General features: G+C 40.3%; 1 protein-coding gene across 1 annotated transcript in view; it reads left to right on the top strand.

Annotated features, from left to right (window-relative positions):
• The window catches only part of DVL2 (dishevelled segment polarity protein 2), a 1,986,500-nt gene that overhangs the window by 1,242,501 nt on the left and 729,884 nt on the right, over positions 1 to 14,115 (top strand). Inside the window, exon 8 of the mRNA XM_044076705.1 lies at positions 3,345 to 3,484. Within this exon, the coding sequence (XP_043932640.1) occupies positions 3,345 to 3,484 (140 nt within the window). The remainder of the gene's footprint in view (positions 1 to 3,344; positions 3,485 to 14,115) is intronic.

Here is a 14,115-nt window from a genome sequence, read left to right as displayed (position 1 = left end):
GGTTTCAAGGTCTTTATGTACCTGGATGATTGGCTAGTCATGGCGCCCACAAGGCATCGACTATCAATGGCCACGGATTATACCCTCAGTCTTTTCCAGCATATGGGAATCACTGTCAGTCTGCCAAAGTACCTCCTTGTTCCATGCCAAAACCTGGAGTTCACCAGGGTCCAGCTAGACACCGTATCAGAAACTGCAGCACTGCCTCCTCACAGTATTGAACTCATTTGAAGTCATGTTTCTGTATTGCTGGAGCTTCAACACCCATCTGCTCCTTTGATTCTTCAAGCATTTGGTTCGATGACAGCAGCCATTCAGTTAGTTCCCCTCGCTCGGTATCACATGCGAGTGCTCCAATGAACTCTGGCTAGTTCAACTTATATCCATGATGATAAAGTTGACTCAGGTATGCAGGAATCATCTGGCTTGGTGGCTTCAGTCTCAGCACCTGTACCTAGGCAGATCATTTTGTCTTCCTTCGCCCAAGGCCACAATGACCAGTAACTCCGTGTCAAATTTCCATGTCAACACTGAGCCTACTTTTTCTTCCAAATTGTGCAGTTTCCAAATGACTATTTCCAGGTGGATTCCTGGTTGCATTTCTTACATTTATGATAGTAGGCAGTTGGAATTGTCCAGACTGGTGAAGGCCCAGTCTACCAGGTCTGTTGCTGCTTCTTCTGCCTTCTTGGTGAGACTTTCCCCGGATGAGCTTTGTGCTGCTGCAACTTGGTCTAATCCTCACACTTCCATTTTGCATTGCAAATTGGATTTCGTGTCCAGGAACAGGGCTTCCTTTGTTTCCTCAGTGCTCCGGCATGTCCTTCCTTGAGGCCGCCCAGGGTACTTCGAAGCTGGGGACTCTGACCCATGTCTGATGGATAATGTCATGGATTGCATCAGATAAAGAGTTATGTACTTACCATGACTTGGCATCTGTGCTGTCCAATGTCATTATTCATCACATTCCCACCCTCCTTGCCCCTTCCTTCTAGGGGTTCTGGCAAGTTGGAGTGGCTGATATGTTGAATGTTTTGGTTTTCATGCAGCTTCCCCTGCGTTTCCATTGGTTTAGCAAACTCAGTCTGAGGGTTAGAAGTTAGCAAGGGATTATGAGAGGGGGAGGAGCTTGAGCTCTGGCTCTGTCTGACACTTGCCGGCTCGGATCCAAGACCCATCTGTGATGTATGATGACATTGGATTGCACAGGTGCCAAGTTATGTTAAGTACATAACTCTTTTACCTCCTGCTCTGTATTGACATCCTTGGAGTAAAGCTTTTTGACATACTTGGAGTAAAACTTAAATAGGAGTTCTTAGATGTGATTGTATGTTTGCAGCTGTTTTGTTTAAGTGGCTGTGGTTTCATATCTTCTAGTAAATGTCCCTTTTTGTTTGTTTTAGTGCTCAAAGCACCTCTAGAAAAGTCTGGACACCAGGAGGGCTATTTGCAATTTTGAGGTGGTTTAATCTCAAATAGTCCGAGTTAAGTGTGTTGTTGATGAGTAAACTGGAAATATATGCATCAATGAACATGAAAAAGGCAATTGATTAGACCCTGCTCTCCCGCAAACTTCCACCCTTTGCTTTTGTCAGATAAATGTAAAATGTGTGCAGAGCCTTATGAGGTAACTTAAACAATAGTAAGAATCAGTTTATTTTCTGGTAAGTATGTGCTTAGTGATGCGTTGTTATATGTTTTTATTTGAATTTGCTTCCGTATCTGGTGCCTTGTATCAGAAACCCTTTCCTCAGTTTGTTTTTATTACTATTTTAACTTCACAACTGTGGGGTGGTGTCACACTGCATGAAAGTTCTGGAGAGGGTGATTGATAAACAAATGCATAGAGTAGTAGAAATTAAGTTGAGAGATGAGCAGTTTTGTTTCAGATCAGGATGTTGCATAAGTGACCCAGTGTTTGCAGTGAGAGAGAGAGTTGAGTTGAAGCTTGATATGAGGAAAGAATCCAATTGGATATTCCTAGACTTGGAGAAAGCATATAACAAGGTCCCAAGAAAGAAGATTTTGGGCAATCCTGTGATGGTTTGAAGTCCCAGAAACATTGTTAGAATTAGTTCAGGCTATGTACAAGGTCCAGTGACAAAAGCATGAATGGTGGTAGGACTCTCAGCTGGGTTCCCAGTGGATGTGCATCATGGTTCAGCTCTAGTTTGCTGCTGTTCATATTTCTGATGGACTACATTACCAAATAGTTTTTGATGGGGACAGATCTACAGAGTTTCTCTGTGCAGACGATGTGGCATTGCACACAGATTCTGAACAAGAAATTCAACAAAGGCTAAGGGAATGGAATGCACAGCTGAAGCCACACGGGATGAAATGGAGTACAGATAAGACAGCTGTAATGACAGCAGATGGGGAAGACTGAAGAAGCTGAAAATTGAGATAGAATAGAAAATAGTGGAACAGGTTATCAGCTTCAAGTACCTGGGAGGAGTAATTGAGAACTGAGGTCTGAATGAGGAGATCAAAGCTAGAATCAGAAGGGCTGCAGCCAGTTGGTACACAGTGACAGGGATAGTGTATGACAGAAGAATGCCAAAGAAACTGAAAAGTGCGGTGTGACAAAACAATGGTGCCGTCCAATAGTACTGCATTATACTGAAACTTGGGCAGTGAAAGCAGAGAAGTTGAGGATGGAAGAGGTGGTGAAGTACTTGAAATGGGTAGTAGGTTGCACACTGTAGAGCAGATGAAAAAATGAGGACATCAGAGCAGAAGCCCAAGTAACTCCAGTTGCAGAGAAGGACAAAGAGAACAGATTGTGGTTATTCAGGTACATGTGCAGGAAAGCAGAGGACAGTCTGGTCAAAGATTTGGGACATATCGGCGAAAGACTAGAGGAAATGAGGGCATCCATTAAAGAGATGGATGGATTGTGTGAGAGACAACCTGTGACAGTCAGGCATGAGTGTTGAAGAAATTAGAAGAGTGGCATTGAATTGAGAAAGATGGTAACAGTTGACATGATACCCCGACATCCTGTAGAAAATGGGAGAAGGGAGGTTAATGATTATGATTTGAAATCCTACACAGAGGTGCGTTCCCAATTGTGTTCATTTATTTCAAACCTTATCTTCAGGTGAAGACAGTCTTCAGTTAGAAGCATAAGCTAAGATGTGTGTGGGGGGGTGAAAGCCACTCTGTTTTACTGGAAAATAAAAAGCAAGAGTAAATACTTGCTGTGTAGTCCTTTATGATGTAATTAGTGTATGATGGGAGAGACTGTAGGGCTTAAGTGCATAAATTACATTTAGCAAGGAAGCTTATATTGACAAAACAGTTGAAATTGCTAAATTGTGACTTTTTTTCTCTCTGTGTAGAAAAATACAACTTCCTGGGAATCAGCATTGTTGGACAGAGCAATGAGCGAGGTGATGGTGGTATTTATATTGGGTCCATTATGAAAGGTGGAGCAGTAGCTGCTGATGGACGAATTGAACCAGGAGACATGCTGCTTCAGGTAAGACCCTTTCACCAGTTTCACTACAACATTGTAGTTATTTGGATCTTATTTAGCCGTTGTGTGCTATAGAGATCCAATCAAGATTGTTTTTTTTTTTTTTTTTTTTTTTAAGTCTTGTTTGTTAGCACACCTTGCTTTATTATTGTTTTTAAAAAAAACAGATGTTTATTTCTCCAGTAGCCTCCACTGTTCCTCACACATTGATATTTCAACCAATTCAGAGCATACTTGAACTCCTAGTCCTGGTTGCATGTTGGGCTGTGCTTTTTGGCTAGTCTGATACTTTGGCCAGTTCCACTCCATTTGTATGATACAACAACAGAGAGGGTAGGAGTTCCTGCATTTTTTCAGTTAATGAAATATTTAAACTCTTGAGTTTCTTTTGAGGCCTTAAGTAAGTTTGTCATCTACTAATGAGTGGTCATATAACCTATTCCCAAACCATTTTTACATGTTTTTTCATAAATAACTCAAGACTGTTAACTTTTCTGATATTTAGTGGTAGTTTATTCCATAATCGTCATACTCTTCTGTGGAAAGATGGTCTCCTGAATGCCATTCTGGAGGCCAGCACATCAGGTAAAGGGTTATTTATTGGTGTTAGTGAATGATTTTTAAACTGCACCCTCCAAATAGCTACCATTTTATCATTGTTTTGGTTTTAAATATTGAAGCAAGATCATCCCTAATCATATTATCATAAAGACAGCTTTTCAAGCATTTGCTTGTTACTTTGGATGTCTGTCTAGTGTAATGTTTCTAAATGCTTTCTAGCCTTTTCTTCTGATTGCACTTATTAAAACAAACAGTTACACAGTACTTTGTTTTAAAGCAGAATGTGCACTCCACTGTTTCATCCCTACTGGAGATAACAGCAATGAATATCCCAATTTACATAGTAACATTTTTTGACAGGCAGTGAAAAGTTTGTTTTATTTAAGCTGACTTTCAATGATTACCTCCAAATCCCTGGTCTTATCCTTACTAGTTAAAATTGTATTGTTTAATGTGTAGGGGTAGCAAGAATTGTTGGCACCAAAGTGGCAAAACATTTGATTTATTATCATTGAATTCCATATGTTTATTCTTGGACCACATTTCTGGAGAGTTAACATAACCCTATAGTCTCATTTGCTTACTGATGATGGTTACTGTTGATAAAGTCTTGGAATCCTCTGCAAACTTGTTCACCCATATGCTTTTCTGTAACAGAAAAATCAGGCATGAATCTGAGTAATATGGGTCCAAGGACTGATCCTCGAAGAACAAACACTTTAGAAGATTTATCTCCTATAGAAGGATCTCCTGTTTTGACCCTACAAGTTCTACTCATATGCTGCAGTATTCATAACATAAGGGAGTCTGCCTCTGGCTGACTCATTTGTCCGGCCAGTATCCAAAAGCCTTAATGCTACTGAGAGGCACATGCTACGCCGCACCACACAACACGTCCGTTGGCCATAAAGAGACATCAGGTATAAAGCGGACATCAGCACGCACCTACCTCAGAACTTTTCTGCCGCCTGTTCGATCACCTGCTCACCAGAACAGTTGTGTTCCAGTATCAGATAAGTCACCATTGGGTTTTTTCTTCTAAAAGTTTTTGCTGCTACTTGTTACTGAGTTCATGTCATCTAGGAAGTGCAAGTGTCAGTGTGGAAGGCAGATTCCAGATAGTCTCCCATGGTTTTTGCCTTTTTTGTTTAGGCCCAGACCACAACCATACTGCATGTCATATTTGCACATCCTTTGTCCCCAAGATGCTCAGGAGTCAGCTAGCCTCTCTAGAATTATATTTGGAAAACCAGCGACTTAAGCGCCTTGCATGTCAAGTGGACGTGAAGTTGGGCCATTCGAACGAGCTTGTACAAAAGAAGGCAAAAAAAAATCTTTGCCTGAATTTCCAGCAAGCCCACTCTATTCCAGTCAATGCTCCCGAGGGCTCACTGTAAACTTTCAGAAGTCTTCCCCCATCCCTTCGCAGGATCACATTTTTCTAGGGTGCAGAACACAAACAGGTTTTGTTCCTGACTGCCTATTTTCAGAGCATTCTTCCTCTCCAGTTCTTGACAGCCAGGGACTTTCTTCATCTCTTGGGGTACATTGCATCCACTATCCCCATGATGCCCTTAACAAAGGCAATGGTATCTAGGAACTGTGTAGATGCAACACTTATATCTGTTAGAGTCCCTCACTCCACTCCTGCCTTGCTTAAAAACAGAACTAGAATGGTGGAGCCACCAGGTAAACAGAAACCCTGGCCTGCCACTGCAACCACACCCCTTCCTTCCCTAGAGTTATTCACTGACACTTCAGACACAGGTTGGTGTGCAGCTGTCCAAGCCTGAAGGGTCAGAGATAATTTGATCTCCCAAGCAGGCCCAGGAACACATCAGTGTAAGTGAAATGAGGGCACTGGTTTTGGCACTGCTAATCTTCAAAAACAATCTTGTTCCAGGAGTTCTGAGGTGGTTCACAGACAACACCACAGCTCTCTGATACATCAACAAGCAGGGGGGAACAAAGTCTTACTTTTTATGCAGACTAACCCTACTTGTTTGGGAATTAGCCTTACAAATAACAAATAAGCAAGCAAGCAACTGTGTGCTGTGTATATTTATTCGTACATAAAACACAAGAAAAAACAGAAAGATCAGCTGAGGAATTAGCCTTCATCACTGTGGTAATGCATCCCATCTTGTGAATGAATATATATATATATATATATATATATATATATATATATATATATATATATATATATATATATATATATAGTATATCCTTAATTAATGTTTGAATATTATTGGTGAGCTCATAAATATTCATTTAAGCCTGGGCTGAAGAGCCCTCCCAATTTAACAATCCACTTCTTTTCCATTACATTCAATTTTGTATGCCATACAATTTTTTGGTTCCTGTCCCCTCTTATCCTATCTATAATGGTAAAATGAAAGGATGCTGTAGTGTGTTGTAAAGTGTGTTTGAACAAAGCATTGCTCATTCTTTTGTGTTTAACATCAGAAAGGTGTTCAGAAGTCCGTAACCTAAGAGGTCTGGATGTTTGTCCAATGAAAAATGCATGACAGTTGCAGGTGGCCAGGTATACAACCCAGTCTGTACTGCAATTTGCAAAAAGCTTTGTCGAATACCATGCTACAATTACTGCTAGAGTAGTTTTTGGTTTTCAAAACTCAAACACAAGACATGCAACCAGTGATCTTCTCCCCAGAAATGGTGGGTTTGGATAGTAGTATAATGAGTGAATGGATGCTGATGTTTGAAATGGTTAAAGTAGGACCCCAGATTTTTCCCTTTTCTAAAACAGAACTGACATGTTTCACTTAATGTTGCTACAAAAGATTGTCCGCCAACAGTATATTCCAATGTCTTCTAATAATCTCAATAAACCTGTTAGTGTTCCTACCATATGTGGTGGTAAACCGTAGTTTTTTAGTGGTAGAACTTGGTTTTTGTTGGTATTTCAAAAAGTCCTTTCTGTCAGTATTGGCAGCATAATTACTTGCTGTATAGACATGACCCATATTAGATCCTCTCTCTTGAAATCTATGTACTAAATCATCACATAAATGTGCAAAGGAATTGTCATCTGAACAGATGCGTCTCATCCTGATGAATTGTGACTTGGGGATGTTTTTGGCAATGTGGGCTGGATGAAAGCTGGATGCGTGGAGTAAAGTGTATTCAGGGTATTTGCGAAACACTTCTGTATGTAGAGTATTGTCAGTGTTCCTGGATATAAGTACATCCAAGTAGGTGATTCTATCCAAATGGTAATTAACAGTAAACTGTAAACCCCATTTCTTTTTATTAAGATACCCTATGAATTCCATAAGGTATTCCACATCAGACCTCCACACCATCCAGCAATCATCCAAATACCTACGCCATATATCAATTTCCCCCAAATAAATGTGTGTAGGGTCATAAATAATGTGCTCTTCTATGTAAGCCATGTATAGATCTGCATATATAGGGGCAAAGGATGCACCCATTGCAGTCCCATGCACTTGTAGATAACATTGGTTGCCATAGAATTGGATGATGGCAGACATTACACCAGAATGCCCCTTGAACCATCTAGCATGTTTAAACAACAATTAGACAAATTTTTGGAGTCAGCACTGCTTGATCCAGCCCCTCTTGAAGCCCATCAAGAAAGTTAATGGTATCAGATGAAAAATTATATGTAAATCTTAAAAAATCTTGATGTGACTATAAATAAAAATCATCTACACAATTAGTCACCAGCCTGTATAGAAAACCTAGTAGAAAAAATAGCATTCTACATAAAACTATTATGCATCCCAAACATGTTAACAAGAATGTAGTCAGAGAACAATTTATGAGAATGAGTAGACTGCATAATACAGAAGATGGGCTGGATCAAGCAGTTTCCACCTTAAAGGTTGAATTTATAGATAGAGGCTGCAATGCAATAGATATAGAAACAAGTATTAGTGATATGTGTGAAGGACATAGTCACAGAGGCAAACTGTTTGTCTCAGAGAGTACGAATGACATACACAATACACAAAATGAAAATAGACACAAAGTTAGATTTCCTATTTCCTATTCTAGTGATATCAAGACATTTTGTCAAATATTTGAGAGGAACTGGAATATTTTAAATTCTGTTGAACAACTGGATGGTGTTACAGATGAGAGACCGTGTTTTTCTTTTAAAACTAAAAAATCCTTAAAAAGACAATTATGTTATAAACCATTGGTTAGCAGAAATAATATGCTGTCTCAGAGAACAGGAACATTTCCCTGCAGGAACTGCATGGCATGTAAGTTTATTTACTCTAACACTACGTTCACACATCCAAGTCAGAAGTTTGTCATAGACATTGACTTCTATGCTGACTGCAAAACACATTTAGTGTACCTTAGCTTCTGCAAATTATGCTATGTATTTTATGTTGGTAAAACCAGCAGAAGTTTCAAAGAGCGCATTCTAAAGCATTTAAGAGCTGTATATAATGTTAAAGAAATTAGTGCCTTAGCAAGACATGTTCAAGCAGAAGGTTCTCAACATGTTTTTAACTTTTTAGTGCTAGAAATTATAGAACAAAGCATGAGGGGCGGTGACATTAAGAACAAGACTGAAGCAGCAGAACAAAAATGGATTTTGCTGCTGTAGGCAGGTAAACTACCAGGGAGCCAAACCACTTAAACACTAAGCTTTTTGAAAGATATTTATTGCTATTAGCTTAGTTGTCTTTTTTATAACTTTGCTGTTTTATTAGTTTTTAGGTCTTTAAATGTTTTGACAGAATTTATTTACTGTGTTTTAAGTGTTTTATTAATTTGATTGATTAATAGACTTGACTGATTTACTCTAATTGTTGATTTGATGAGATACTATTTAATGATTATTTCATTTGAATGTGTAAGTCTGAAGAAGCGGTCAGTTACAGATCATGTAAGTACTTACTTTGTATATTAAACAACGTTGGTTTCAACTATATACTCTTCAGCTGTGGTCTGTTCGATTTATTTTTATTATATGTGTGAGGCTGAGGTGAAGACAGAGCGTTTACCCAATTACAGAACAGTTTATTCTCTATAAGTTTCCAAGCAAACTATTTCCATCTGGATTTCAAAAGACATTTCCTTTTATTTGTCAAATGGGCACCGTGCGGCAAGAAAGACTGAAGAAAATGGCGTTGGATGCCTCTCATATACCCCTGGCGCACTGACGTCAGGGAAGAAGCGACAGCAACCGATGCCAGACCAAGACTTTGGAATTCGGGCCAACTGCGGGACCGCCTGATGGCAGGATAACCCAAGTGTGATGACTGCAGCAGGGTATACACTCAAACATCTACATTTATGGTAGATACAAAACTGTACTTTCTGTATGCTGCAGTATTACTTTTCTCACCTTGCCTTCCCCCACTGCTTGCCTAGTTTCCTGTTGATATGCTTCTCAACTAAAATTTCAGGCTGGTGCTGGGTGTCATACAGTACTTAAGTAGGTACGTGCTGATGTCTGCTTTATATCGGATGCACACGTTGTGTGGTGTGGCATAGCACATACCGCACAGTAGCATTAAGGCTTTTGGATACTGGCTGGATGTATGAGTCTGTCGAAGGCGGATTCCCTTTTGTTATGAATACTGCAGCGTATAGAAGAGAAGGACATTATGATAAGATTTTGCACAACTATTCTTTACTGGCCCTTCTAGTAAATATAACCATTTATATTTATTTTTGCATAATAATTATACTGTCATGATTGGGTACAGAATCAGACACCTAGCCTGGACTAGGCATATTGCATCAATAGACAAGCCCAATTCAACAGTCTCTCATATTTATTTATTGCATTTATTTATATTCTTGTAATCAGATTTGTCATTTCATTAAAATGTGCTGAAAGAGATCAGAACCTGATTTCAGTAAGAAAGATTTCAAAACATTTCCAGATGGTACAAGTTAAACTTAATGGATTATAACGGTCAGCAAAATGTTGTGCCCACCATTTAAAGATGGGGATAACAACACTTGCCTAAAAACATCAAAACAGTTGAAATAACCTCTGTAAGCATGGTTTGATGCAGTCAGTGATGGTAAAAAAAAAAATCAGTTTTGATTGCAAGATAAGTACACTGGCCACATGTTGACCGGTTACAGGGATGTACCAAAAGAAGAAAAATAAAAGGAGGTACTTTTAATAACCATTGGCATAGTTAGTGATTGTAAGGCCTGCACTAGAAATTGTCTCACAAAATGTATATTGCAAGCTAAAATGTATGACATGGTTATTCTCTGGTATGGCATTAGAAGATGTATGCAAAAAAAGAAGCTAAAAGGTGCAAATGTTGCTGAATATAAAAGCAGAGCACAGTATATCAAGGAGCCTGTCTGAAAGTCGCACAATAATTGTGCAACTCTGTTTTAACGTTTTCAGGCAAAGATCTATCTGTAGAGTCTGTTTTTTTTTCTCTTTTTCTCTTAATGTATCATTGGATACATCTGAATACTTTCCTTGGCATCTCTGGGAAAAAATCACCATCAAATGTGCTGCTGTAGACGTTACTATCTGCATATTTTTTAACTTGGAAAAAATGTGATATGCTAGGCTGTGAGTACTCTGACACTGTTAATAAGAATATACTTATAAGGTGCAAACATCTTGACTTTTCTTATGTCTGTCCACCCTGTCAGGGTGTTGGTACTTCTCCAGTGAAAAAGTCCTCTTAAGAAATTGCATCTGTGTATAAAATGGAGACTTAAAGAAACAGGCTGGTGGTGAATGAAGTAACAAGTGTGAGGCAGGCTTAGTAATTCTTTATGCCCTGCTGAGGCCTGGGAGCATACCTCTCAACTGTCCAGATATTTGCAGAATGACCAGATTTTTGTGTCATACTTTTGGTCTGTTCCTTATAAAATTTGTGGTTTTCGGTCAAATCTGTGAGGGTTTAATCTCCTAAATAGTGACACGCATTTGAGTTTCAAACTTTATATCGTTCAGAAAATGCATGCTAACATAAAACCTGCTATTCTAGCAACTTTCTAAGTTTACAAGAGCAATACTTAAATCTGTCCCTAGTTTTGGGCCTTTGTCCCACCATTATTTCAAGCTTTGTCCAGATTTGTTGTGCTATGAGGTTGAGACGTATGCCTGGGGTATAGGGTCTGGTGAACCCAAAATTCATCTGCCCCTTACCCAGGACCTTGCTTTAATTTCCGTTTTACTTTTTCATCCTCTCATGAAACAGAAGGTGGGTACCAATCCTTGGGCACTGGCCAGGCCTTTAATATTTCAGTTGACTGCATCACAGCCAGATGTTAATAGATGGTGCTGTGTGATATTTGCCTTTTGCAGTTAAGCCGCATGATAGCATATATGCTGCAGAACAAGTCCTCCGTTAGGATTTAATGAATTTCCTCAAACTCTTAGTTCGAATCCCTTTCTCCCAGTCCCTACCCCCTGCCATTTCCTGTATTGTATTGATGCGAAACCCCTCACTACCAGCATTGACCAGGTAGTTGTTTGTGGAGAGTATCTGGTATGGTGGTTGATTATAAATGTTTTTATTGAAGAATAACTAACAGACTGGCAGAAGAGCAGCCTTGTCATTGGCAGTAACCCTCCCTCGCTCTGCTTTAGATATAGTCTTGCTCTCACAAAGACGGGTGTCTCCTCTGTTACATTTAGTGTCCAAGCCAGTAGAGGAAAACTTACTTTGCTTAAATCAATTGCAGTCATGTGGGCAGTAATCTGGATGAGGAATGTTCTATTTCTTCTGAGTCCCTGCATGAAAATTTCTCTTTGTGGGAGAAAAATGAACTTAATGCATGAGCATTTTAAACCGAGAGTAAGTTAATTTTCTGCTGTTTAAAAGAAGTACTGGGGCAACAGTTTTATGAGCCCAAGCCTTTGGCAATTGTGGTCCAGGTCTTTGAGAATTTATTTAAAAGTGCTGGATATGTTTTATAGGGTTTAGCAACAACACAAGCATTTATGCAAGGGCCTCTGTGACTATCCCTGAAGTGTTTACTTTGATGCCTTTCGGAGAGCCATGTCGGCCCGTGGCTTAAGCACTTCTTGAGTGATGTGTGAAAAAGTTACTTACTGCTTGAATCTATGACTATTAACTTCAAGTCCTTTTTTTTTTTTTAATTGTCTTTTGCATAGTCTCCTCTTACATATCCTTCATTGCCTAGCCAGCAAGTTTCCCTGGCTTTCGCCACCAACAAAATTTATTTTCCTGTGCCCCTGTCGGGCAGAGCCACAGAAGTGATCCCCGGGGTGAATTTCCTATTTCCCATCCACTCATCAAGATTTTTCTTGAAGAGTGCTAATGAGGAACTCTGACATAGATTTGTAGCTTGTTCCAGAGTATGGGAAGTCTCTGGGACAAGAATCTATCCCTCCAGCATGTTCTGTTTATTGTGATGACAAGGTTTAGGTCCCTAGAGCATGTAGCTCTGAGGGATTGGGATTTCTTTAGGTGTAGCATGTCCAACAACTCTGGGTTTGACATAGCTTTGCAGGTATTAGGTGATGTGCTACGGAGTAAAGCTGGAGTTTTTTGAGACGGTCAGCATAGTGCATCTGCTTGAGTCTGGTAATCCTCTTTGTGAGTAGTTCTCTGGCCTTTCCAGCTATTGCAGATGTCTTGTGAGGTACATTTCAAAAGGGGCGTTGTACTCTGTAATGGGTCTGTTGAGAGCCGAGTATAGAGGAACAATGACCTCTTTTTACCTGGATGACAATCCTTTTGTGATGAGGGGTACCACGTAGAAGGATTTCCTGACTACTGTGGTGATGTGATTATCAAAGGAGAGACTACTGTCCACCTGAGTCCCAAGGTCTGTTATCACACATTCGGCATTAAGTAGACTGCTGCCTATGTGGTAATTCATGGGTACAGACTTTTTACCAAAGGGGACGACAATGCACTTTTTTGGCATTGAGCTTGAGGCCGTGGCTCTGACACCAGGCATCTGTTTCAATGAGGCCCTTCTGTAGGATGTCTACATCATTTGGGGACTCTACTGTGGCTCCTAATTTGCAGTCCTCTGGGAACGTCATTAGCCAGAGACCTTCTGTGTTGGCCTGTACTCCAGAGAAGTAGATACCAAATAGAGGACCCAGGACTGAACCCTGTGGTACTCCACTTGTCACTGGTTTGAAGTCAGATTTGGAGTATGCAACTTTTACAGTGTGGGTTCCGTCACTGAGCCAGTTGGCAACCCATCTTGTGACGCAGGGATTTATACCTAGTTTAGTGAGTTTATTTATAATTCCAGAGTGGGGGGATGGTGTTGAAGTCCTTGGCGAGGTCAAGATAGGCTGTGTGGAACCACCTTACCCTCATCTACGGCTTTGGTGACTGCCTCAAAGAAGTCGAGCAGGTTCAGGAGGCATGATCTGCCTTTCACAAACACAAACTAGGTGGGGTCCAGAGTTTGGAGGCTACCAGTGTCTTTGTTTATGAGTTCCATGATGCATTCCATGCCCTTGCAGACCAGGCTCATCAGACTAATAGGGCAATAGTTCCCGCGGTCCGTGGTGGCTCCCCCTTTGTGCAGTGGGATAACTGTTGCTGTCTGCCATTCAGTGAGCACGAAGCCTGACGTGAGGCTATGATTGAACATGGTGCTTAGTTGGGGAGCCAGTTCATTCTGAAGTTCGTGTAAAACACAGCCTGGGATGTTGTCCGGTCCCATGGAAGCTGTGTTCTTGCCTTTAGAGAGTGCAGTTTTTACCTGCATAGTTGTGATTACAGGAACTCTGCATTCTTCCAGTATAGTTATGGGCCCTTTAGGGAGCGAGAGGGTGGTAAAGGTAGCACTGAACCTATCTGCCAGGATGTTGGCAATATCAGTTGGTTCTATAAATTGCGTGCCATTGTGCTGTAACACAGAGCAGATCTGGGTGTTGCCATTGAGATTCTTGACATAGCTATAGAATGCTTTGTGGTTGTCCTTAGAATCAGTGGCGATTTTGTTTTCGTAGCTAGCTTTGGAGAATTTTATGAGGGATCTCAACTTTTTACTGAGGCTGACCAGGGAGCTCCTCCACTCATGGGATTTTACTCTCTTTTGCAACAGTTTCTTCCTTCTGTTGTAGAGTTTGTTTATGGCAG

This window comes from Protopterus annectens, chromosome 7.part0 (assembly GCF_019279795.1).
Source record: "Protopterus annectens isolate FY-2018-M chromosome 7.part0, PAN1.0, whole genome shotgun sequence".
Lineage (NCBI taxonomy): Eukaryota > Metazoa > Chordata > Ceratodontiformes > Protopteridae > Protopterus > Protopterus annectens.
Note: the sequence above shows the minus strand (reverse complement) of the source record. Positions and strands in the feature narration are given on the sequence as shown.